This window comes from Cinclus cinclus, chromosome 6 (assembly GCF_963662255.1).
Source record: "Cinclus cinclus chromosome 6, bCinCin1.1, whole genome shotgun sequence".
In the NCBI taxonomy this organism is placed as follows: domain Eukaryota; kingdom Metazoa; phylum Chordata; class Aves; order Passeriformes; family Cinclidae; genus Cinclus; species Cinclus cinclus.
Window position 1 is genome coordinate 6,212,151 of NC_085051.1, and position 27,258 is coordinate 6,239,408.

A 27,258-nucleotide genomic window follows, 5' to 3' on the forward strand; every position below is an offset into this window, starting at 1 on the left:
TTATGAATAATCTCTTTCCTTGTAGTTGTATGAGTCTTGTAGTTCCTCTTGTACAAATTCCTCTTTTTTCTCCCAGCCATTAGGCCAGCCACCATTCACCTGGGTTGTAGCACCATAAGACTTGGTGGTACCATAATTTACATAATTCTGAGTAATGTCCCCTGTCTCTTCAGCAAGTTCATCTTCATGAATAAAGCCACATTTCTCTTCACTTGTCTGTTCAGGGTCTGCCCAGGGTTGTTTCTCTCCTGAAGCAAATATGCCGTAGAAGATCACACCTCCATAATGAACTAAAGCAGCAATGAGGAAGACATACTGCCATTCTTCACGTGTCTGTAAAGAAGAAATTTCCTAAATCAGAGTAGCACAGAGATTTACTTAACTCTTCTGAGCTGGAAGATTTAAATTAGGGATTGAGGTTGTGATGGCAGAGCTAAAACATTTAAGTGTCCATTTTCAAATGATTTATATCCATCTTCATTTGAAAAAAATTATCAACCCATAAAAACATCAACCTAATGGGCATATAGTGAAGCATGCTTCAAATTTTCATCCCTGGATGAAAGTCCCAGGCTCCAATATGCATATCCTGCATTTCCTGCATTATAGAAAAGTCTTTCTCTTGAAACTAGTTGTATCAAACTGGAAGGTTTGAAAACTGTATTGCATTTACCTTGTTCTTTGTCATTGCTCCAACAATTATAGGGCAAACCATTCCAGACAAGGTCCCGACTCCATTAGAAATCCCCATTAAAATGCTAGCATACCTTGGGGCAATGTCTAAATGGTTGACATTGAATCCTGCAATAGAAAGGTCAGTGAGCCTTCACACCAAGAGCAGAGCAGTACTTCAGATGAAAAAAGTGACCTGACAATTTTTACTATAACACATTTGGGCTTCTTAATTGCATTTCTTTATTCTGATAAGACTTAAATATTCCTAGTGAGACTTTGGATTTTTGTTTTCTTTTAAGAAAATATTTAAAAGGGATACCAGGTTAATTTTTTCCCAAAACTGCAGTTTAAGAAAACCCCAAAACCTCCCAGTAGTGTCTGTGTGGAGTAGAGTATACAGAAGATATTTAGGCAGTGAAAGAATTTGCATTTCATAGTCCCTTACATGAACATTTCATGCTGTAAATAACATGCCTTTTCTTCTTCCAGTTTGTAACATGTTCCTTTCCTATTGCCCACATTTTTCTTTTTTGTCCCATAGACAAGCAGAAGGGAGTTCTTTTCTATTCATCAGTGGTAAATTGGAGAAAAAAAGACATTATCTATAACAGAATTACTAATTAATTTTGAAAGATATTTACATGTTCTTTTGCATTTTCAGCAGCACAGTTCTGTTTAAAATGTATATAGTAACAATTTAAATAATCTAAAGAGACAGAATTAATTGTTCCCAAAGTAAGTACTTAAATAAGTGTAAACAGAAACCAGACCTTTGGATACAGGTAGTATATAAGGGGAAAGGCAGGTAGCATGATATGGTCAGCTTGGGAAAAGTGCAATATTCTTCCCAAATTGTACAAAACAAGAATGATACCTTGCAAAATGCGTGAGATTAAGGACAGATTTGATTAGAGGAGATTTTAGATGTTTGGCACAAAATGAACGAGAACCTGTTTGAGACATAAGGAGCCAGCATGGGAGAGGATACTAAAATCACAGTGGGAAAACAAGGGGAGTCCAGGTGACTTGTGCTTGGGAAGGGGAAAGGCAAAAGCAAGGGGTTGATGAATCAGCAAGAAAAGGGAATAGCTGAATTTTAATTCAGAAAAGAAATTCTAGTAATTAGGCCCCAAAATAAAATAATATAATAGTAAGATGCCCCAAATTAATAAAATAATACAGTATTAACAAAACAATAACCAATACACAGTGGAAAAAAAATACTTCTATTTTAAAAAAAGTGTAAATTTAGGTATCATTGTGTAACACTAATCCATTTATCTTCTATGCTTGATTTCAAGAAAAATCTGTAGTGTTTTCACACTATGTTAATGTCTTAATGAGAAGAGATTCTAATTTGCTGTAATGAATATGGAAAAGATTGAATTATTTGAAAAGAATTAATCTAATATTAAAGCTGCAATACCAAATGTACATTCCTTTGTAATAATCATAAATAATGTCCTTTGGGAATTCCAAAGTGAGTGGGCTTTTTGATTACTATCCATGAATAAAAGCAAAGCTACATGCTCTGTCTCTTAAGATAAAATAGTTTAATGTTAATAGTTATATAATCTTACCAGATATGGCAAATCCACTAAAGCCTACAGCAAGCACTAAGAATGAAATAGCCACTCCTTTGCTGTGTGAATATCCCACCACGAGAAGAAGAGTTGCTTCCATACCAAAACCTGGTGAAATAATAAATAAAACCCGGCACTAAATTTAATTCCTTCTCAAATACTGCAGACCTTAGGATGCCATGATATTTCACAGGAGCACAAACAAAGCATTACCTCAATGTGGGATATAATCAGGTATTTCTTCCATCTCTAAAAAACACATGTTCTTCCTCTCTCAAATAATACTTATTTTACTCTTTGTATGCTAATTTATTGCTACTTTCTGTCAGTTTTAAGATGAAAATAAATACTTGTGTTGTGGTTAAGTCACTCCAGCCAACTCTCATGGGAAGGTACATTTAACCTGCTTGTGGATTTTCCAGCCCTTACCACAGCTAATGTGGGTTTAACATCTCAGAAGTCAAGGATGTAATCTCAGGGAGTTGTCTGGGCTCTCTTAGTGCAGAGAGTGTTTGGATGAGGAGCTAAGACTGACTAAGTAGCTAAGAGTAGGCAAATTACCCTCCAAAACCAGATCTATTTCTTTAACAGTCTAAACGGTTTTCCAAATACCAAATAACTACATGCAAATGGGAGCACCTGTGTTTTCTTTTATTTAGTGACATCTGCATCACATAAAAAATGCAGAAATGATTGCCTCCTAAGAACATACAACTGTACAGTTTGTTTCTTTATTCCATAGAGAACACAATATGAACACCAAACCCCTCCAAGAAACTTTAAAATAAAACAGAAAGACTTACCGCCGCAGTTCATTATCTTTCTCACATTAGTCGTTGAAACAATCTGCCTGCTTCTTAAAAAGTCAGCAATTTGTCCCCCAATAGGAACAATAATTGTCATCACTAAATGTGGCACAGCAGATAAGATACCCACCTAGAATTAAAATTAGAATTAGCAAAGTATAAACCATAAGAAAACCTTAATTCTTAATTTCTTAAGTATTCAGCAGCTAATTAATTACATCTTTTAAATGTCACACCCTGTGTTAAAACTAGAAGTCTTGGGTTATGAAATGAACAAAACTAGTGAAGATTTTATTTTATTTTATTTTATGAAGTACAGTGAGAATTTTTAAGAAACTCTGATGCCATGATACTTCCTGTTTATAGATCATTTTCATGGTTTATATCTAAGCCAAAACTTTTTCCCCATCACTCATAGTCCCCCATCAGAATTTTCAGAAAATTCTTTATCAAACGTGTAAAACTGAATTACGACATTTCTTTTGGTGTTTAGTGTAGCTTTGCAGTAAGCCTCACATGCCCAGACAGATTCCATATGGATCATCATCAAATTCACAACAGCTATTTGTGTTTGATTTCTGATCAAGCTGCAAAGAGCATGTGGACAAAAGGTATGTCTGAAAAACTTTGTATGTAGTGAAAGATAAAATACTAAATATCCACTGGTGATATTCAAATATACATACATAGCAAAATAAGACAGAGTACTTTTGTGAGGACTGCTCCAATAGATTGTATGTGTGTATTCATATTTACCTTACAGGTCTCATCCAAATTTCATATGAATCACATGGAACTTTAAATCACCCCAGTATCTCACCTTTTGCCACCATCTAAATTTCTTTTCTTAATGGGAAAGGGGGTGCAGCTCCCACCACATTAAAGGGGCATATAGAAAGGTGAAAAACTATACTATTCTTCCTAGAACAAGATGGCCCTGCTTTTTAAAAGGCACCTGGAAAAGCCAATTTGTCAATGCTTTCTTTACAGCTTTGGAGGGATTCTGCAACCCCTGAGGGATCAGGGACAGAGTGTAATGGGTCTGCTGGCACCTTTCTAATACCAAACACAATATGGTTTTGAGCACTTCAATTACAATACAAAACCTTTCCCTATCCTATCCTATCCTATCCTATCCTATCCTATCCTATCCTATCCTGTCCTGTCCTGTCCTGTCCTGTCCTGTCCTGTCCTGTCCTTTGCCATAGTTTTTACTTCACTTATTCATGCTGGTCAAGGAAAAAAGAACTGGAATGAGTAAGATTTAAGATGTAAATCCATTATAAAGATGCTTACCACTTTTCTTTCCTATTCATAAGTACTAGAAATGTAGATCTGGTATTAGTTAAGATAAAAGCTTTACATACTTTTTTCATACCTTGCTTATTTCAAATCCAAACACTTCCTCAAAGTAAGCAGGCTGACTAATTAGCAGCAAGTAAAAAGTCCAGCTTCTACAGAAGTTTGCAACTATTATTGCATAGACTGGCATAGATGTAAAAAATTTTCTCCATGGTGTTTTGTATTTCTGAAACATAAAAAGGGGATCCAGTTAACAGGTTGATCATTATCAACTATCCATCTTCCCTTTCCTTACCCTTTTTTTAGCTGTGGTCCAATAAGCACATATATGTACAGCATATTAAAGTTACTACAAAATGCACAAGTGGAGAAACTCAGTGACACTTAATTGTATCACAGCACTCATACACAAGAGCTTTTCTCTCAGTCATATAAACATGAACATACATGGACATAAGACCAAAATAATAATGTCTCTGAATAATAATGTCTTTAAAAGACAATGTTGCTGTATGTAAGGCAACAGTCAGATTTGACACTGTAACTACACAGTTTCATTCAGATTTACTGCAAACATGTATTTTAGCATTTAAATCTTAATTGCAGTATTCTAGTCTTTTGGGGTTTTTTTGTTGTTTTTTTTTTTTAATCAAGCCTCAGCTGAAACTGCTTGGTCAATATATTTTTTGTTTTAGTGTATTTTTAAAATACATTGTGTGAAGAAAAAAAGAAAGACAGATGGACAATCCTGCTGAGTCCCAGCACCTGTCCACAAGCCCAGGCTTCCACCCATCTGTGTTGATCCAAACACAGGATCCATACCCAGTTAAGTGCTTGAAAATCACTTCAGTAAGAATTCAGGCTGGATTCAGTCTACTGTTGATTTGAATACTGGCTTTTCTTCAAAGAAAAACAGCCCATAGATGGATATGTGCAACTCCCTGTATAGTTATTAAATTACACCTAAGTAAGAGGTAAGGATTAATTAAGTGACTTAATTATTGAGAAGCCAGCCAGAAAATCTAACTTGATGGTATGGGAAGAATTTCAGCTTAAATATTTTAGAAGCAACTCAACTATTGATGCAAAATAATGACTTAAAAAAATGTCTAATTAAAAAGCCACAATAAAAAATAGTCAGAAATTGTACAGTCCAAATCAGAATTGTATGGACATTCTTCAAAGTAACTAGTTTCACTTTCAAATTCACTAATTTCACTAATTTCATTTTCAAAACCATGAACCCTACTGAATGCTGTTGAATATTAACATAGACAGGCCCTCAATAACACCTAAAAATGTCAGCTATCAAAAAATGACTCTAATATCTTCAGTTCCTTATTTAATACAAAACAAAGTTTTTTGCTAAGATGGAAATTGTTAATTCCTGGGTTCAATCAAGAACTGGTGTTCTGACCAAATAAAAAAACATAATGAGGGTCTACTGGGAATGGATGGTGTAAAAATTTAAGCAGACAAGGTGAGGCTTAAACTTTTTTTATTATTATTATTATTTTCCTGAGTGAGCAAACATGGCCATAGTTTCTTTAAAGCTCTTCAGCAGTTGCAGAAATAACTATTAGCACTATTGGAGTGCTAAGTGGCTGAAAAATTCAGAGATCATACTGATCATCAGCTCGTCATGGTTTTTAGCAGTTCTTGAGAACTAAACCAGTACAGAACTATGATTATGAGAGTCTTGATAACATGCCTCAAGCAAAATTACTGCAATAATGGGAAATGTTCTTTTGGATCTCAAAGCATGCTCTATTGCAACTTGCAGTCTTTCTGGCAGACAAAACATAATATAATAAGGATTGGCATTTTCTGATGTTCTGGGGACCTCAAGAGATACTGAGTAGTGCATTTCCTGCAGTTTGCTTTTAGGAAGAGGAAAACCTTCCAGAAATTACTAAATAGGAAGGAAACTGACCTTTTCAGCTCAAGATACAAGAACAGTCTAAATAAAGTTGAAGTTTCAAATGTAGCTGTACCTCTTTTTTATAACTTGGAGTAGAAAAAGAAGCATAAATTCCATGAGTTGTCTGCTAGAAGAACTAGAACCTGTGTTCTCTTAGTGAATAAAACATCCACCCAGAAATCCACCAGCAGATTTAAGATCTTCCCATCCCCCAGGAACACATTTGTTCAAATCGTTCCAAATACACTTTTTGATCTTAAAGGAGAGTTTGATTTTTTGTTGTTGTCTTTATTTGGGTGTTGAGATATCTCATTGGAAACCAGTGTGTGGGAAATATTCTTACTTCCATTGCACCTAGGAGGTTGGCACTCTCTCCAATGCTTTCTTCTATGTATCTCCTCTCTTCATCTGTGATTGTAGGATGCTTTGCAGGACTCTCATATGAAACCAAAAGCCAAAACATGTACCAGACTATACCAAAGCTCCCTTTGGAATGGAAAGAAAAACTTTAAAAAGAAATGCACAGTAAACAGCAAAAAAAGAAGAAAAAACTTTCAATCTTTACAACAAGTATATATATATGGCAATTGCTGTCAGTGCCTCTTTCCTGAGTTCTCAGTAGAAATAACTCTCCAACAGAGAGTTTGATCCTGTGAATAATACTTGTGCAAAATACATGCAGAACTATAGCACAGTGAAGTAGTCTTTGTTTCATTTACAGAATGATTTCACTGGAAGTGAATATTCACTGATCTTAACATCAATTTGTACAATTCAATGCAATGAAACAGCTTCCATTTCATGTCACTAAACTGTAAAAGAAGGCACATTCAGCTTTAAGATGCTGCTGTTTGATTACTGCACTAATTTTTTTACCTGCAAAATAGAAGACTGGCAATTTTTTAAACATAGCAATGCACTTCCTGAGTAGTTTATTAAATTTCTATAATTCTTCCACTTAATTCACATAGATGCAGAATTAATTCCCTTGGGACATTCTTTTCTGTCAGTGTAGGTTAACACAACTGGTGTGAATTAAGTTATGTAGGTATTTAGATAAAAATCAGAGCAACTTATTCAGGGCAGGTACTCTAAATTTGCAGTTTTATCACTGTGAGAGATGTTAATGTGAGCAGAGATAGCAGAGATCTGCACAGAAATTTGTACTGCTTGTGCTAAAAGTGAGGAAGGTTTCGACATGAGCTGGCTTTTCTTATTTAATCGTGTTGCTTTCTTATATACACTTCTCCTAAGATTCTGTTCTTTCATTGTCCTTTTCTCTAGACTGTATTTTTAGCTTAGAAGCCCCACTTTGCTGGGGTTTTTTTTGTCCTCTTAACAGTAGCTTTCTGATTTTTACAAAGGGTAAAGGAAATTCATACAATAGTGGAGTGAAATGAGCAGAAATGCATACCATACACATAGAACACAGAAGACCACCCAGTATATTGCACTAGAATCCCAGCTAAAGGCATTGCAATGACAGCTCCTGCATAGGAACCTACAAAACAAAACACGTGGATGAAAAGGAAGAAAAAAAAAAAAAACTATTTAAAAACACTTGTATGTCACAAATGGAAGGAAGACAAAAATACAGTTACTTACCACAAAAGGAAGTGGTTGCTAACCTACTTCTTTCTAATGGGGGGGCCCACTTGCTCCAAATACCATGGCAGGCAGGGTAGGTGACACCCTGGGGAATGGGTGTGCCACAAGTTAGCTAATGCTGGTCAGTCATTCAGTTAATTGTCTTTGCATCAGTTTTTATTTTTTATTGCTATAAGAAAGAAGTTGAGAATGCTTTGCACTTTTATAGCAAAATCTGAGCACAGCCACAGAAAAATGTCGATACCTATTCGAGTTGAAATGGGTTTTGTGTATCACTACAGATCGTTAAAGAGGCTGTATGAAACAAATATAACATGTTTCCTTTTGTTCCCCCTCCCCTTTCCAGGAAAAAATTGCAAGTAATTAAAGAGTATTAGTGCACAAGAACCAGAGTCAAAGGAAGGACAACAATACAGACCCTCTGAAGTCTTTCTAATGCAGGACAGATTTACCCAACCCTCATTTTTAAAATCTAACATCTAAAGTATAATTTAGGAAGTACAGAATAAAGTGCCACTGCTCTAAGTCTTGAAAATAATATGTATAACTGTTTAGAAATATACTTTTAAGAGAAGGTTTTCACTCTGTCTTTAATGAAGCATGTAAAGCAAGTAGTTGAATGATGTTATTTGACTTGATTTTAAACCAGCTACTTTACAGGTCTCTCTTCAAACCAGCTTTTAACTTAGGAATAGAAAAACTAAACTTGCAGTGTTGAAATTTTAAAAGATGTTATATGATATTTACAGTAATTGTACACAAATTCCTGATTAAGAATTATGGTATATGCATATAAACCATATATAGATGTTATACAGGTTATATAGATTCACTTTTCTCCTAATCTGACACTTTGTTTCCTCCACAAAAAGTAGAAAAATTAATAATTTTTTGCAGTTACTGATGGTTTCACAAATACTGAGAGGATGAGCCTCAATGTGCAGAAAACTGTAAAATCACTTCTTCTGTTTTGAAAGAAAATCCTGTAACCAGTTTTCTGCTCATTCCAGTATTTTAACAGTTTTTTTTTAAAAAAAATATTTCAAGATATAATCATAAGATTGTCATTATTTATCATAAACCTTCTTCGAAAAGTCTTGTTTGGAATGTTTTGCATTCACAATTCCTTTGAAGAGTATTGAAGATGTGTGAGTCTACAATAGCTATTTTATTGTGTAATTAATTACCCACTTGCTTCTCTTCCTCTCATCTTTGCAGTGAAAAATGCTTTTTTGTGCATGCAGATAACATGCCAGAAATGGATCCAGATTTATACACATACACTTTAAGAAACTGGTTGTCAGTCACCTACATTTCAGGCACTTTCTGCACTGTTTTTTGGAATCTTTTAGTGCAATAAAGTACATTAGTTAAAATCAGGTTAAGTTTTGTGGCCCTGAGGAGCAAAGAGCCAGCCATCAGTGAAAGGGGAAAGGGAAAGGGAAAGGGAAAGGGAAAGGGAAAGGGAAAGGGAAAGGGAAAGGGAAAGGGGAAGGGGAAGGGGAAGGGGAAGGGGAAGGGAAAGGGAAAGGGAAAGGGAAAGGGGAAGGGGAAGGGGAAGGGAAAGGGAAAGGAAAGGGGAAGGGGAAGGGGAAGGGGAAGGGGAAGGGGAAGGGGAAGGGGAAGGGGAAGGGAAAGGGAAAGGGAAAGGGAAAGGGAAAGGGAAAGGGAAAGGGAAAGGGAAAGGGAAAGGGAAAGGGAAAGGGAAAGGGAAAGGGAAAGGGAAAGGAAAGGAAAGGAAAGGAAAGGAAAGGAAAGGAAAGGAAAGGAAAGGAAAGGAAAGGAAAGGAAAGGAAAGGAAAGGAAAGGAAAGGAAAGGAAAGGAAAGGAAAGGAAAGGAAAGGAAAGGAAAGGAAAGGAAAGGAAAGGAAAGGAAAGGAAAGGAAAGGAAAGGAAAGGAAAGGAAAGGAAAGGAAAGGAAAGGCTCAGTTAGTTTTTGCTTCTTTTAAATTATGGTAGACCTCTTATTCATTCCAACAGAGACATGGCATAATCAGGACTTAGGTTTTTATTATGTACTTATTCTGTGATGCTGACCAGCAAGTAACTGTTGAGAACTACACCAGCCTTATGCAGTTTAGGAGTTTAGTGACATGTCAGTGCTAAAAGCATATCCCACTGGCTTCTCAGCCAGAGAACACTGCCATGAAATTTTACAGCTAAAGGAAAATCAAATAGCTATATTTCACACATTGAAATCCTCTATACCCAAAATCAGTGATGAATTTAAAACAATTTCTATGTTCATTCCAAAGCTACAATTGCTAGCTAAAGGCTAACAAACATTTATCACATTTACTAGTTATTTTATAATTTTTCCATACCTCTACAAGGCCCTGCAAGATCCTAACGAAGATGACACATCCGTAGTGCACCCTGGCTGCAGATGGTATTAACATGTTGAGGGAAGATGTCAGCAGTATAGCAGCACCAAATACTCTGCAAAGGTGGAAAGAAAAGGGAAAGTTAACTACTTCAGCATTGTTCCAATTGACTTGTTCTACTTATGCTCATTTGTAAATATAGATGTTCCCTACATGGGTTCTTTATATGGGGAATATGCTGACTGGACTGGATCAGTGTCTGTTCCACCTAGTGTAATAATCTGTCTGGTAAGACCCAGGCCAAGCATGGGTGTGTTTATCTATTTAGCATCATTTCCTAAGGAAATATATCTTATGCAATCACAGCTATAGATATTACTTTCCCTATAAACTCCCACTTTACTTTAATTTTCACACTAATTTCAACTAAATCTGGTTGAATTCTCCACCCTCTGAAATCAAAATTAGAAATTGTCTCCAAATGGTTTCCTAAAAGAGATGGTCTGTAAAAGGGTTTCTCATGTGATTTAATTGTAAGAAAGTGACACCATGCATTTACTCCTTACAAAGCAGAAGAAAATCCACTTTCATACAGGTCAAAAGCATCAGGAAGAATTTTAGACCTGGGATTTTCTTAGACACAAGTTAATCAGTTTGGAAACACATATCCATAGAAAATAGATCATTCTTACTGTTGTTTTTCCAGAGGCTACTCACTGAAAATTGCTCATTTTGATTCTGCAGCATCCTGACTTCAAATAAAGCACATTACAAAGTCAAAATAAATGTATGAATTGGTGATTCATTTTCAATTCCACTGATTTGACTGGATTGATATTTGACTCAATTAATATCTGCCTCTTGTAGGAGGAAACCTTTTCTCCAGCATTACTGTGTCTTTTTTTACATAAAGCTATATAAAGCAGATATAAATCTGACGGCATATGGCATCCCAGTATCTGATGTGGAAATGATCTGACAGAAACCTTTGACCTTCACTTGTGCTCTTCAGAAACTGGTACAGTTCCATAAGTCAGTGAGGAATACACCTTAGGCTAGAGAAGCAGGATACTTGGGCTAAAGAAGAAGGATGCAAATTCTCCTCAAAGACACAATATTCCACATTCTGCATTTAGAATCACAGTATGAAACAAATCTTCAAATAGAAAACTGAGTATAAGCCGCTTTTATTTGACACAAAATAAAGAGCATGGTAAGGAAGCTTTGCTAAACAGCTCTTAATCTTGTCTCCTCATTGTGTTCCCTTTGATCTCCACCTCAAGTAAAAGAACATTTAGCTGTCTGTACAGTGTATTTCTGGCTTTGCTTTGTCAGCATGTTCAATATATTTACTGGGACTGACTGGGCACATGATTGTGCTGCACCATGAGGACTATTTTGACCTAAATTGTCTTCTACTCTTGATTTCTTTAGTGTAAGTTTCTACTCCAAAACTACATGCACTTCATTTCCTTACAATTTAATACCCTCTTATGTTGACATGAACTGCAATGATGTCTTGTCCTGTTAAAATCATGTGAAGATATACTATTTAAAAATGTTGTCTCTATATAAGGATTAGGTTTGCAAAATTGTTGCAGTAGGTAACCGTTTCTTCAAGGAAATTTACTGTAGTTTTTTGATTCTGTATCTGAAATCAGCTTCTATTTGCACACAGCTGGAAGCTGTGTTTCCCAGAACTGCTTTTGTTCTCATGTTTACTAAAGAGAAGATGTTTCCTTGAGTCTGTTCCTTCTAGAAGGCAAAGGAAAATGTAACTGAACGAATGATCAGATACCTGCTTCTTCTTGCCTGTATTTAGAAACACAAATACTGGAAAATATTCTATAGTTACATCAGTGTGCAGATGTTGAAATAATTCCACAGCATCAGTTGTGAGTCAATTCTCTCTCTGAACAGTGCTTTATAAGAATGATTTCCCAAAAAAATCTAAGGATTTGCAAGTAGAATAAGTTAGAGTTACATCATTATTTTTGCAAGAAATGGCTTTTTAAATTCTTTTTATGAATCCCTATTAAGTGATGTCATGCATGGCTACTTTAGTGACTCCATTTTCTCTGTAACTCTTAATCAAGAGTAAATAAATGTTTCTATATTTCCTTTTAATCTCTCAGCGCACAATGATAAATATCATAATTTCATATATATCATATCATATTTCTCCTTTGTGCTCTTCAATCTTCTTACGTTTATTTCCATAAATACTAAATTGTACCTAACACAGTGTAGTGATATAGTGCTGATTTTTACAAAACTTACTGGTTTATTGCTTTAAATATCTCACTTAGCAATACTTATTGTAATTGTTTAGATCAAGTAAAAATTATTTTGAGCTACAGCCAATCAAAATATATTTGAATGCAGCTCACATTTGAATATATTTAATTGGGAAATGGAACATTCTGATTGTTCCCAGGGCATTTCTAAACTATTTTGCTGACTCACACATCAAACCCTCAAATTGCATAATCCTTTCTTTTCTGCTTACATTTTAATTTTTTTTTTTTTTGTCTACTAAGCTAGTGATTTATGATCCTTTAGGTTTAATTTTTGCATCTTGCTCAATTTTTCTACGACGGTAACTCCAGCAGTGGGTTAGAAAGCTCAGATTTCTTATGTTTTCATGGCAAATTGAATGGGTGTGTGGTTCCACTGTGGCATGCATTCATCGTTAATGTTCATTCTCAGACAGAGTTCCCTGAAAAACACATTTCCAGCTTGTTTAGGAGTGTTTGTTCCTCTCCACACCCCACTGCACTTTTATACAAGTACCTGTTTGCCCTCTTGATATTCTGATATCACACTGAACGGAGAGGGGTGGCCCTTGTTGGACGCACAGATTTAAAGCTGCTGTTTTACCTTTCTTCAGCTGTGTTTCCACAGCTGGGCTCTGGAGTGAGCCAAGCCTTGCTGCAGGATGTCCCCTGGGCTGAGCTCAGCCTGGGAAATCCATGTGGCTGAACTTTCATTCAGAGGTATCCTTGAAAATACATTTGATTCTGGGCACACACACAAAACATTTTAATGCCATGGCAGAAAAAAATTAAGAGCTTCAGCAGATTGAAGGTAAACTCTGGGAGAACTGCAGAGAACTATCACAGAGATAAAGCAGGTGAGACCAATGACACTGCCATAATTCTTGGCCCTTGCATTAGGATGGAATTCAAGTGTCATGATATGTCTACAGCAGCCCCTAGCCTTGCAAAAAAAATCCTTTCTGACTCAAAATCAGCAACTCTGCAACTATATCTGGAAGAAAATAACCATATGCAGAAGAAGACAATAAATGCATTAGTAGTATGTCAAGGAGAAGGGGGAAAGCCCAATGAATTCTGGTCCTCATAAGTGGACCAGAAGCAGTCCTGAAACAAAAAAAAAATATGCTTTCCTTAGCTATTTCAATTTCTAGACTGAGTAGACTCAGTCCCAAAAATCAGAATCTAACACTGATCTTCAGTGTATTGCTGGCTTTGGCCTCAAAGGCCATGACTGTGACTTAATCCTCCTGTATTATAAGTAGTAATACTAGCAAAATCATATTTGAATGCAAGACATTTGGGATGGGAGAAGAGAAAGAAAATTACTTGGACAGCTCAGAAGTGCTTAGAACGGAATGAGGTTGCAGGTGGAATTAATCTATTTGGGTTTCAAGTCAATTGGCTCCTTTTTCTTTTCTGGACAAAAGAAAAACAATCGTATTTATTTTCATCTCTGGATTTCTAATCTCTGCATCTGTGCAGCAGCACTGCTGTCATCTACCTTTGTCAGGCAATTCACATTACATGAGCATTCTGCAGTGTGTTACAGATATTGTTACTCAGCTGGAAGCAGCGTCAGCTCAAAAAGTGAGCTGAGCACAGTGCACTTTGAATTCTGAGTGCCAGATGGATGACATATTGTGTTACACATAGGGTATCTGAAAGAAAGGGGTCCTGCTTAGAGGCATCCTTTTACCCCAGTGACTGGGGATGAAAATTGCTGCAAAGAATTCATAAATGGGTATGTGGTGAAATAAATTCCTCATCTGAGTCCCCTGTATTTTTATTTATGTCAATTTTTAACATATTTGACAAATTCCACAATTCTACAATTATCGATGTCTCAGTTCTCTGAATAAGTGAAGTCACCTCGAGGAAATGAAACTTATGGATACCAAATGTGTCTTTTCTAAAGCATATGAAATACCTTAGCTAAATTTGTCCTTTAAAAAAAAAAAGAAAAGTAACTTTTATGTTTAAAACTGATTTTTAAATATTTATTGAAACAAGAAAATGCTGTCATTTTAAGATGTGTAAATGCTGTGTCAGTGAATTATTAACGTAATTTCATTAAAATTCAAAATAATTGAAGAACAGTAAGCCTTGGTCACTTACAACTACGAAACATCATTGCATGTATTTTAACAGATTTGCATTGAAAAATATGAAAATATACAAAGTATTCAATGGCCTACATAGCAAATTAATTCAGGACTGTAACTGCATCACTTTTCCCTCCAAAGTGTCATTGATCACCATTTCATGGAATACTTATCTATTGAGTAGGAAAGTTTGTTTATTTTGTTAGTTTTCTCGGGAATCGTAGGGTGTGCCTGGGTGTCTGTAAAAGCATTTTGCACCACTACAATAAACTAAATTCAAAATATTACAAATTAGTTAATTCTGACTGTAAACAGGAGCCTATGGAAAATGTAACCCCTGTTCTTTTCTGAAAAACCTCTGCATTTGACGTTTTTACATGAATATTGATTATATTCTAGAGACCATCATTTTCATTGGATGAAGTATGTGTGTTGACCAATTGACTTGATTTGTAAATGGTGATGAAACATTTTCCCTACTTGTAGTTACAAATTTGTTAGGTAAGGGTAGAAAAAAAGAGGATTGACAATGTGAGGTTTCTTGTGAAATTTTCCCAACCTTGTTTAAAGATCAGATGAAAAAAAAATCTGTCACTATAAAATAAATGAAATTTATTTGGATCCAAGTTGGTAATTTTCCTTACAAAAATCACATTCAACATGTTGAACGAAGACTTATTTTGTGAAACATATGTAAAAACTTAAGCTAGGTTCTGACTGTCCTTTGCTGTTCTTTCTTGAAAAGTGCTTTTTTGGGAGAATCCTAGTCCAGCAGCAGCTCTGAGCAGCAGAATGTGTACCACAGAATGGGACATTTTAGACTATTCTGTCAGCTCAAGATTTCTAAAATGTATTCTTTCACTTTGATTCTACCTACTGTCTTTCACCTGTGACACACCTTCTCCTGCAAAGGGCAGAAACACAACATAGACATTCTTATGTTATATTTTTATACAGCCCAAAGAATATTTTGTCTGAGAGGAAGTATATGGCTCAGTGCTCTATTAAATGCTTCATTTTTTTCCAGTAAAACATGATATCTAGAAAGAAGCAAGATGGGCTAACTGGAATTTCTGTGGACTTACAGCAGCTTTTCAGAATATTTTCTTCTGCCAATATTGCTGACAGTGACAATTTGTGATCAACTTTTTAACTTAGATTTTTCTTTGAATATATAGAAATTTCAGGGCTTAACTGATACTTGACACTTGCCTCCTTATAAAGTATATCACTACTCATATTAGGTGTGATGAGGACCTTCTAAGACTCTGATACAGAACACGTATTTTGATGACCTGAACTTGCTATGGTTTGATCTGCCAGGTTGGAAGATCAAAAATTCCCGAAATATTCATGAGACTTTTAGCAAAGCAGATGATACAAGGGTGTGAAATGCCATGCAGAGATTAAGTCCATGTGTATCAGCAATCCAAAGTCCTTTAGTTTTCTGCCTTCTTCAAACCCCACTGATGCCACTGACTCATACCAAGACCCCAAACACTTTCAGGCTGCACCTTCCATTGCGTGTTCACAGACCTATTTTTTGATATGTCAATGTGTGTTTTATAAAAACTTGGGCACTGTTGAATGAAAACATCATTGGAATTGGTGCTGAATGTAAGAGAATCCTGCGTCATTAAATTCAAATTGTTGTTCTTACCAGCAAGTGCATTACATTATCCTTTCATAAGCAGATCAGGTTCCATCTGGGAAGTTATAAACATCTACCCTACTTAGTAGTGGTTTCTCCTTTCCAACTTTTAACTTAATGTATCCATAATATGTCTTCTACCCATGCTGTTTTATTTTAATGGTTTTAATCTCTTCAGTTTCCACAACTGCAATCCTATCTTATTTCTTTTGCATCACTAAGGAAATCAAATCCTCTACACCTTGTCTGGTTTTTTCTTCATTCACTTGCTCACTCTACCAATCCTCTCTCTTTCCTGTCTGAATTCAGCTGGGGAATCTCTCAACCCGTGGTTTCGTTTTACAACTCATTATATCTATATATGTCTAGATAAAGCTCTGACTCATTCCTTCTAGCTCATTAGCTTTGGGACAGCTTGCTCTTTAAATATGTAATCTGCTAGATAATGTTTCAAACCAGGACTATCTCATTCAAATCACCTTACCAACATGCAGGGCTGAGGCTGTGGTTTAAGAGCTGATTTAGAGATATAATAACACACGTTTCAAAGGAATCATCTGCAGGATTAATTTTAAAATGTTTTGTGCAGTTGTTTGGGATGATAACTACTAGGTGTTGGACTCAAAAGTTGGACATCTGTACTGCTTTTTGGAATGTTTTCTGATACATGGGCCACACATTACAGCTGATTGTGTCAGGACTGCTCAGAGCAAAGGCAGATTCTGTCAGAGAAAAGTGACAGTGACATTAGTGTTTTTATGCAACCAACCTAGACAACATTTTGCTGCATCAAACCCGGTGTACAGATTGTTTTGGGGTGAAGTAGCAAAGCAAGTAGAGGTGATTAAGGATACCTGTTGCATAGACTGCCTGCAATTGATGGTCAGAAGTATCCCTGGGTTTTGTTTCAGAGACTGTTTTATTTATTAGATACACTGCTAATACAAGTAAGGGTTTGTGAAAACTCAGGATTAGAAGGGAACTTTGAGCAAAGTTATCTGACAGCATTATATCTGAATTATATAATCCTAACAAATAAGAAGCTTCTTTATCAGCTTGTTCTGAAAGGAGCGTCATGACATGGATATTTGAATTGGGTGATTTTTAAGGTCTCTTCCAACCCAAACCATCCTAGGATTCTCTGAAAGTACCTGGTGTAATTTCATGCAAACTGTGTAGTGAATTTTACACCAATAATGATTTCAAAGAATCTTCAGCAGTGGAGGATGGAATGCAAAAATAAACTCAAATTTCAAACATAATCCTACTCTTGTAGTTATATCTCAACAAGAAGGGCTAAATTCTGAAAATTTTATATTTAGTTCTGAAAAAATTAGTCAAGGATAAATTTGGTTCTCTGCATTTTCTGTCTCGAGGATTACTTCCCTTCTGTATCCAATTAGCTCCAAAATTCCACATTTTTTAAATGTAATGTTCTACAGCTGCTTCCCTGTACCAGAGAAAATAACAGCTTAGCCTATAACACTCTTGCCTGAGGTGCCTTGAAAACTAAAACACCATTAATGATGGTTTACCTGCTTCCAATGTATGTAAATATAAACTGTGCTTTTACTAACTCTGAAAAGATTATTTTTGCTTGATAATAGTGATTTTTTTTTTACCAGCTGTTCTCCATGCATTTTCAGCTGTTCTTATTCACCTCCTTGACTGCAAACTGTGAGTAGTCACTCATTTAGAAGACTTACACTATCTGTACTGATTTGTTTTTAATTATATACCTATCATTTCATTTGTTCATCACCTTAGTAACATAAATACTCCTATAAATAATATTTGTCATAGTCTAGTTGTCTTTTTCAGTCTGTAATCACGCTGATAACCCTTCTTGGGTTAACTTTTTCTTATATTTACATATTTCAAATCAACTAAGTAGAACTGAAGCCATTATGGGGAGACACTATTTAGCTATTCTGTGGCATATACAGTCATTCTGACTTTTGTCTAGTACAGGCTGGTTTCCTGATGACTCTGCTGACCCCTCTACTGTAAACCTATCCCTGTGAAATGCTCACCCTGACAATTTATGTTTTCCTAAATGATAGACAGAATGTAGTGGGTTTTTTTTCTGATTTGGGGCCTTAATTTGCATAAAACAGCACAAGGCTAACAAAACTGGGGTTATGCCATGAATATTGGAGTGGCACATGAACTCAGCTGCTAAAACACAAAAAAAAAAAAAAAATCAGAGAGAATAATCTACCTTTGCCATTAGAGATGAATACTTGATTCCCAAGAACCAGTCCTAGGTTGAACATGCTTCATAGGAGAATCACTTAAAACTAAACCTCCTTAAAAACAGTCTGTGGCCAGAAGCCATAGTAAAACAGCTTTGTCTGGCTTTCTTAAATCGAGATAAAACAGGTTATTTTCACTCATATGTGTTTATGGGAGGAGGGGGATGTGCTCTGTGCTCTTCATACTAAATCCTATTATAAGCCCTTCATGAAGCATTAATATGTAAAAGTCGACCTCCAGCCATCTAATCTAGTATAATAAGGGCTTGGATACATTATTAATTTTTGTCACACATCTGAGGCCCCCTATTATCAAGCAAAACTCCCATCTAAATCCCTTGTTGCATCATTAAATTGTGAAAACAGCTTCATCATTCATGACAGAAAAATGGAAGGACCCTGAACCATATGGCAGAGGCAGAGGGAGCAGCAGCACCAGCCACCACCTTCCCCAGTCCCCTTCTTGTAAAGACTGGTACTTCAGAGGATCTGCAATGCAGTAGGGTGACAAAATCATCTTGGGATTTTTTTTTTTTTTTTTGTGCAATATTGCCTTCTTTGCCTGGAAACACATGAGCCCCACACCAGTGCCAGGGATCAGAGACCAGTTCAACCTGCAGGATTTTGGGCTGGATATGAAGGGTGGGGTTGGCAAGTGCAGCTCTGGGGGGGTTTCCCTCACAATGCAAGGTCAGTTTAAGTCCTCAGAAGTTCAGGAGTTGGCACTTGTTTAATCATCCGCTAATCCCCTACTCATGCTGTGAATTAATCATTGTTCGAAAACCAGAAAGCACCAGATATGCCTACCTGCTAAAAGAATGGAACAATTTATCTTTTTAAAATAGAGAAATGTAAAAGATGTGAGCTTCTGGGACATTTTTCTGTTTGTATTTCTAAGCTAATACTTTACCATAAATCTTTATGCTTGTTGTCATTAAGGCTGAGTTATAGAGATTCGGATTTCACTGACATGCTAATGACAGTTTCAGTGAAAATCTGTGGGACTCTGAGACAAGATGCACTGAAATATCATATAGTTGTCTGAAATATCATTCATTCTATTCATACAAATAATCCTATCAGATTACTTGCTGGGAAGAAGGATTTAGCTTTTAATAGCAAGGAGAATGGCACTTGAGAAACAAAGATAAATTTGAAGCTAAATGTTAATTTGTATAATTTCATTCAGATTTGAGTGACAATGATTGAGTTCATCGTAGATGAGAGATAATTGCATTGTAGAGAAATGTAGTATAGTCATGTAGTTACATTTTTTAATGTGAATGGTGCCAGGATTTGAGCTTTGACAGATAATATGAAATATATGTCACTACCATAGGTGATTTTAATTTTTAGAAAATTGGCATTCTATTCTGCCCTTTGTGTCTTTGTGTTAGAAGGTTCTAATGTTTGAGTATACACCAAGGAGCTAAAATGGTCACTCAGCTTTGTTTTATAAAAAACAGTCTGTGATTATTGCAGATTTACTTTGGAAAAAAATGCTTGGCACATACAGTCAAAACTGGAATTTCTGTTTTCAATATATAACTGCATTGAGAATTGATTATCTGTGGTGTAATCTAACAATTAATTTCAAAGAATCTTTCCTGATTTACAGTAAATGTTTAAACAGTTCGCTTAGTAAATCAGTGAGAAAATACTGCCACAGCATTTTAGGGCTACTTTTGGTAGGGCAAGGGGTTTTTTGTAGATTTCCAACATAAAGAATATTTAATGGGTGTATCAGAAGTTTAAAATATAATGATATTCAAATTATCTTGAGATGAGGTGATAAACCTGAGCATAATTTCACACCTTTCCATAGGTGTGTGATAGCACAGCAGGTAATTTATTCACAGACAGCTAAAGCACCATGACTGTGAGACAGGGAATATTAATTTGAATTAAATTATTAAATTTCTAGATTAAAAACAAAACACATGCTTAGTTATAGGACCACATAGCCTGAAATTCACTATGGCAACAGCCCTTAATACTTGATTATCCCTAATATTTTATTTAATTATCCCTCTACTACAAACATTTCACAATAGCTTAAATATAACTTCCATTACAGGAATTTAAAACCCAATGAAAAAAAAAAATCACATAATTTCTCTGGTTGGACCAGTGGTGGGTAGTCATTATTGTTACAATTTAAGCTTTTTAAAATTTTTATGGCTGTCAATTGCTGATTCTTGTAATCTCTTTCCAGAGGACTAAAACATGCACTTATACCAAGCAATTTTTCCTCTGGAATTATATGCATATTTACAATCAGATTATCTCCTAGTAATCTTTTATATACATGTCTCCTGAATGCATAGTTCTTGCTGTTTCTTTCACTAGGCATCACTTTATACTGTCATTTTTGAAGCAATTAGAGATCTCTAGAGCAATCTCTAATTTTTCAACACCCATACTAATATGAATGCGTTCAAATTACCCACAAAAATCCAAGGTCAACGTCATTTACTTAAATACACTCATTGCACAATATAAATAAAAATAAACATTCTAGGATTACACTGATTACTTTAGTAGAGCATCATGCTGAAGGCTTGTGATGTGTTTCTAGTCCCACATGGCTTAAGATCCCACTCAGTGAGACTGCTTTTCAGAATGGTCCCTCCCTCTGATCTTACTTTGCTCTCAAGTGTCCTACATTGAACAGAATTCAGTCAAACAGAAGTTTCATGTATCATCTGATCGACGGGATCTTTTTGTACCCACAAGTTTATCTGCATTTATATATATTCCCCAAATGACTGATGAAATGTGAAGGCCACAGCAAGTCTCAGCAGTACCACAATGGTGTCTGAATCTTTGAAAGGGTCATAAACTCTCGCCAGATAATCATCAGCCTCCCAAGGTGATAAATATCACTAGTCCAATTCCAGTCATTGACTTGGTTGTGAAAAACACAAAAAGGAAAAGAGCTTTCACCACAGCACTCGGGGCAGATACCCGGAGTAACCTGGGTTCCCTACGGAATATTTGGGCAGAGAGATGCCTGGGAATGATACAGAACACCTGAGGCAGGAAGTGCTCCCACAGGAATAATACCTATCTAGATAAAATACACCTCGTTTTACTGGAGTAGTCCTCAGTTGTTGTCATAAACGTAAATGTTTGTGTAGAGGAGAAAAGTTTGATTAGAACCTGTCAACTTGTGTGCTTCTACTACTGGCTTTTCCTGGCAGTGTCCCCGCCATTGTCTTACAAATCTCTGTAGTTGCATCACTTTGCATCTGAATTGGTTCAAATGGCTTTTCTGATATTGTTTGGGTGAATGAAGAGAGATTTTGATTCTCTGTGTCAGATTCTGACAGCCTTTACTCTACTAAAACTCCAATTAATCCTGACGAGTTACAGACTGTGTAAAGATGAAAAAATTATTGAAGGAGGAAGAAAAGGTAAATAGTCCTTGGCTGTTAAAGTCTGTTTGAAAAAGCCTTTTACATTTCTGAATATCAGTGTTTGCTCAGTTACAGAGCATCTCTCCCTTTGTAAAGACTCGTTTCTACTCTAGATCTCTCGAAAAGCTTTTTATCTCGAGAAGACCATTTTTTGCTTTAGCCACACGCTCTCCTTCCTCTGTCTGAAGCACACATAAGCCATCTTGCTCTCAGGCTAAGCCACTCTGCCCATCCAGGCCAGCCTTTAATGTTGCCCACTCCTGAGAAGAGTTAAAGGTATATGTGGCTGAGTTTAGCATCCATTTGCACTGAGTGTGGTACTGGTTGGAAGAGTGGCGCTAGGACCTGTGCTGCTTCTGCAAACGATGAGCCTGTGGCATTAAGCACGGATGTGAAAGCCTCATGTGTCTCCAATACTCAGTGGATCTAATTAACAGGTAGAATCGCACCCAGGGTGCTTGAAAAACTGCCAGACACCATAGAAACGAGACCTTAAGTCCCCAGACCATCTGCACTTCCTTTTCATTGTGGAAGTCTCATTTAAACATGTTTTTCGACCATTCTAAATTCATTTATGCTTTAATGAAAAAATCCTGCTGACGGTTTCCCTTTTCATTAAAACAAAAATCACAAAATTCTTTAATTCAATCACGGGGCGGGGAATCTCAAGCTTTGATGAAATAATGAATCTTTGAGTTTGCCTCTGAATACGTGTTGTTCGAGTATCGTTGTCGCAACCTCCTTAAATAAGTGTCTAAAGGAAAAAGAAACCAACATGAGCTATCCCCCGCAAAAGCAGGGGGCTGCTTGAAGGAGGGTGAGAAATGCAGCCCCACAGTTCCCTTCCGAAGGTGCTGCGGGGGTGCAGGGGAGCCCCCCTGTCCGGAGCTCGGCTCGACCCCCCTGTCCGGAGCTCGGCTCGACCCCCCTGTCCGGAGCTCGGCTCGACCCCCCTGTCCGGAGCTCGGCCCCGCACGGGCTTTTGGAGCCCTTTAGGCGCTGTTTACCTGTTTGCTGCCAGCCGAGATGAGATGTAGCCTCCGGGGATCTGGGTGATTATGTATCCCCAGAAAAAAGAGCCGTGGATCATGCCGACTGTTTCAGGATCCCAATTAAACTTCGCTTTCTTCCAGCGCAAGGGACCGGGGCAGAAAAAGAGAAAGACAAGAGGAAAGCTGTAATTGTGTCACTTCAGAGCTTTCACCCGCAGTGCGATCCAAAGGGTTCCGCTGCCGGCTCCCAGCCCCACCGCGGGAAACGCCAGACCAGCAGAACAAACCCAGGAACAGCAATAGAAGCAGCACGGGCCGTGCCTCCCTGGAACACGACGGGGCCAGGGGGGTCCCGTGTGCCCCGAGCCGCCGGACCGAGGCAAGGATCGGGGGGCAGAGCCGGGAGCGCTGGGACCCGCGGGACCCCCGGCTCTCAGCGGGCGGGGTCGGGGATGCAGAACCCGCTTTTACCTCTCGTCTGTACGGGCGGCAACCCCTCAGGGCTGCTCTGTGTATTTGGGTGTTTAAGACTCATCTGCATTTGTCGCATCTTTCTCATCGCACTTTAATTCGCTTTCAAACGGCTCTTATCATTTCACGCCTTTTTGTCAAATGAAATTCACCCTGGTGTTTTCAAACATTCCTGCAAAACCTCCCCGCCTCCTTTACGGCCAGGTGCGCCCGCTGACAGTCCTTCTCCCATCCCCTACGTTTATTTTAAGAGATATCTGCGTTTTTCAAGTGGAAAGGCAAGGCGGGGGACGAATTGTCGGCGCAATAACACCGCAAACTAGGGCTAGGAACTGGAATGGAAAAGCAGAAATAATCGGTAGAAATTGTTTGTGCCTCAAGAACGGGATTTCTCGTCCTTCGAAGGGCAGGGGGAGGGGGGAGGACCGCCCGCCTCGGGACCGGGGAGCATCGGGGCTCAGGTGAGGGAAAATGCAGCGAAACCATTCAGGGCCCGTCCCACCTGTGCTGAGGTGTTTGACTGAGAGTTGTACTGGGAGGATGTGGGATTTAAGAGGGAAAGGTTCCCACCTCTTTAATAATTTTTCCTCCTCGGTGTATGGTGCTGTTATTGACCATATCCACGATGGCCACTCCCAAGTTACATCGGATTCCGAAGGAAATGCAGAATCCCAGTCCGCTCATGATGGCAATGATGTATCTCCGGGGCAGCCCGAAGCAGGTGCAGTCGCACAACGGGGCTTTCTTTTCGGGCACTTCCATGGGCTTTCCATCTTCAGTCAGCTCGATGGTGTCCCCGGGCTTCTGCCTCTTCTCTAAGACCCTGCCCGACACAAGAAGGGAAAGTCAAGGCCTGGCCGCCTGGAGGCACAACAGTTTCGGGGAGCCGGAGGCTTGAATTCACCGTTCCCCTCGCTCCTTTGGCTTGGAGATTGATTCGAGGATTTATTCCTTGCTTCCCATTCACCTTCAACTGCTCTTTAGCAATGACCTGTGGGAGTCACGATTAGTCATCCCCAGCTCCCCCCGCCACCCCTCCGCAGCAGCCCAGGGAGGAGCTCTAGCTGAGAATTGCTCATCTATCATTAAAGACTTCTGCTTAAATATGTAGGACGCATCAAGAAGACATCATCTGTAAAAGCACTGCAGAGGCGCCATGTTGGGCAGCCCAAGAGGCGCAGGAACAGAAATGGGCTTCTGGAGGTTTTATCATCCTTGCTGCATTAGAAACACCAAGAGCGTGATCTTGGTGTGCACCTCGCTTTAGTTCTGGGAACAAAAGAAACGTGAAGAGAAAAAGACGTGAGGGAGGAGCGAGGAGGAGGAGAGGGCGATATTGCTATTTATTTTAGATTTGCAAAATGGCTGTCACATGCAGTGAAAGAAAACATGACCGAGAAGTGGCATCTCCGGAGAAGGCTTTCCCCAAGATCTCGGTGCTCAGCTACACGTTGTGAGCGTGTGATCACTTAGTGGGTTTAACCTTCCCAGAGCATCTTCAAGCACTATCTCCTCGCCCTCCCTCCCTCCCTCAGTTTTACTTGAAAATCGCGTCTCCTAGAAAACAATCTGAAGGAATCTAAAGGGAAATAGCTGTTTGCAGGTATTTCCAATCAGCTGAAAAGTACCACAAAAAATTATTTTGAACATTTAAAGGGATTTTTTTGTGATTTTTTTTTTTTTTTTTGGTGGAAGATCTTTTAAAATGCTGTGTCGGTAGCAAGAAAGATCAGGTTTATAGAGCAAATGTCACGTACGGAATCCCTAAATCTTCTTCTGAAGTCACTGAGATATTTAAAAACCAAAGGAGCAAATACGTGACCATTTGCCGACACTCCGAACTCTACAACCGCTGCCCTCACCTCTGGTGTGGAAGTGTTTTCTCACTCGGAGGAGCATCTCTTTCAGGTTAACTCATGCGGCTGATAGGGCGGTAACAATTAGCAGAATAAGGCTTAAAAGGTTATCCGTGCTCGGGAGAAAATATAGGGATTTTCTCCAAAAGTCACTCAGCTGAAATTCTCCTGATTTTTTCTTTTCTGGGCGTATTATTTCCATGCTTAAAGATCACGGCATTAACAAATGTCTTAAAGTTGTGAATAAAATAAACCACGGTGGGTTTATGTTCAAAATTCGTTCGTGTGGCTAAAGGGTAGGAGTGTTTTCTCCCTGAATGGGCATCTTGTCTTCGGGAAGAGACTGGAAATCAATGTGTAAGAGGCAAGAAAATTGTTTAGATTCTAAGAAGAGTAAACAAAGTACTTAATTGCCGTGAGCTGAAAAAGATTAGCAAATCACGCGTTTGTCAGTCGAGGTGTGAATTCAAACGGATTTTTGCTGGAAAATACAAGCACCGTTTCCTCATTATTCACTGTGTGATTACAAATAGTAGAGATAATAGTTCTATTTAAATGTTGTAGAGTCTTTAAGAAAAAAAAAAAAGAAAAAAAGGTTCATTTCTTAATTATATTTTAAGCAGTTATTCTGGATTTCTTATTAATTCTCAACAATAGAAAATGACTTAAATATAATGAAAAACTGTATGAAACCAATTGCATTGTCGATGACTTAAATTTTGCTTTTGTCTTTTCTTAATGGTACACTTCCTATGAAAATGGAAGCCTTAATTTTGTCTGTATCACTTCACTGATATGTCCCCTTCCCTTAAAATGGCAGCAGAAGTTGTGACTCATGCTGTGAAACAGCCTGGTGTCTGTGCCCAGCACTGCCGCATAGGTATGGAAAAAGATTTTTACGTGACCTACCCATAGCAGACAAATCCGCAGTTACTTTATAGCTGCAATTCGGGGGGGGGGGAAAACAACAACACACCACCAACAACAAAAACAACCAAACAAACCAAAACCAAAAAAGCCCACAAAAGACCCAACAACAAACAAACAAACAAAAACCAAACCAAACTTACAGCACATCCCAAACCAAACCGAATATTTCGGGGTGAATTCTTACAGACAGTACAATCGAAAATTTATTGGAATTTCAGACTATTCTCAAACGTTGTGGAGGTCACTAAAGTCACCAGAATGGATGGAGAACGATGTGTGAACTTTAGTGCATGCACTTCGTAGGTATGCGAGAATCTGGGTTTATTTATCTCTGTGCACAGGACTCGACGGTGATAGAAATGTTCTTTACACACAGAAATATACAGGAATGATGCTTTTGAGTTTAGCAATTGCAGCTGTATATAATTTAGAGGACAAGCAGATGCTGCTAAAGGCAGATGGATAAATAATTAAACACATTCCTCTATATGTTTCAGCTTCAGGAGAGAAAAAAATCGTTCAGATATCAATTATTTATGCATCTCCATGTTTACCTTCATATGACGACGAACTACACAAAGGACAAGACTAATCAAAACCAGATTCTTTTAAAATATAATTTGTTAAGGGCAGGGGGGCGAGATCCTGGGAGTGCATTGCAATATTAAGATAGAAGAAAAATACAGGTTGCTGCTCTGTCCTGATTATGATTTCAAGATAGGATCCTGTTTTTGTGGAAGAAAGGTGGGGTAATCTTTTACTACATCTTTACTGACACCATCTACGAGTCAGATAGAGAAGTTACGAGGGTGCCATATTGAGCAGCTTCAGCACTAGTTTCCGGGATCTAGATTATATCCAGCAGAATCCCAGCAGCTCCCGACCCTGCACCGCTAACCTCCCCAAGGCATTCGACCTCCTGCAGCAACGGGCTCTCATGAAAAGCTTCGATTTCTTTTTTCTGGGATGTAGAATCCTACAAGAGATATCTGTCTTACCTGTAGAGTTGACCAAGCGATTTTCCAGCAAAATTCTTCAATCCCTCCTTGCCGGGAGTCAAAATCCTTTGTTTTACCGACTCCAT

General features: G+C 37.8%; 1 protein-coding gene across 2 annotated transcripts; it reads right to left on the bottom strand.

Moving 5' to 3' along the window:
• Positions 1-27,258, bottom strand: SLC17A6 (solute carrier family 17 member 6). Of its 2 annotated transcripts, XM_062494477.1 has the most exons (13): positions 27,173-27,258; positions 27,091-27,093; positions 23,959-24,211; positions 22,933-23,051; positions 10,220-10,334; positions 7,893-7,980; positions 7,702-7,788; positions 6,631-6,773; positions 4,443-4,592; positions 3,062-3,194; positions 2,256-2,366; positions 674-801; positions 1-333 (listed from the first exon to the last, which is right to left on the bottom strand). In XM_062494477.1, the coding sequence occupies exons 1-13, from the start codon at positions 27,256-27,258 to the stop codon at positions 1-3; spliced, it is 1,749 nt and encodes a 582-aa protein (XP_062350461.1). The 2 variants fall into 2 exon arrangements, with proteins under 2 accessions (XP_062350461.1, XP_062350463.1); XM_062494479.1 differs by lacking the exon at positions 27,091-27,093.

Excerpts from the sequence above, each read along its gene's own strand:
- SLC17A6 (XM_062494477.1), bottom strand. The coding sequence starts at position 27,258 with ATGGAGTCGGTAAAACAAAGGATTTTGACTCCCGGCAAGGAGGGATTG. Across the intron at positions 3,195-4,442 it reads TTGGATTTGAAATAAGCAAG|GTGGGTATCTTATCTGCTGT; the intron begins GTATGAAAAAAG and ends TTTTAATTCTAG. Across the intron at positions 334-673 it reads GAGCAATGACAAAGAACAAG|ACACGTGAAGAATGGCAGTA; the intron begins GTAAATGCAATA and ends TCTTCTTTACAG.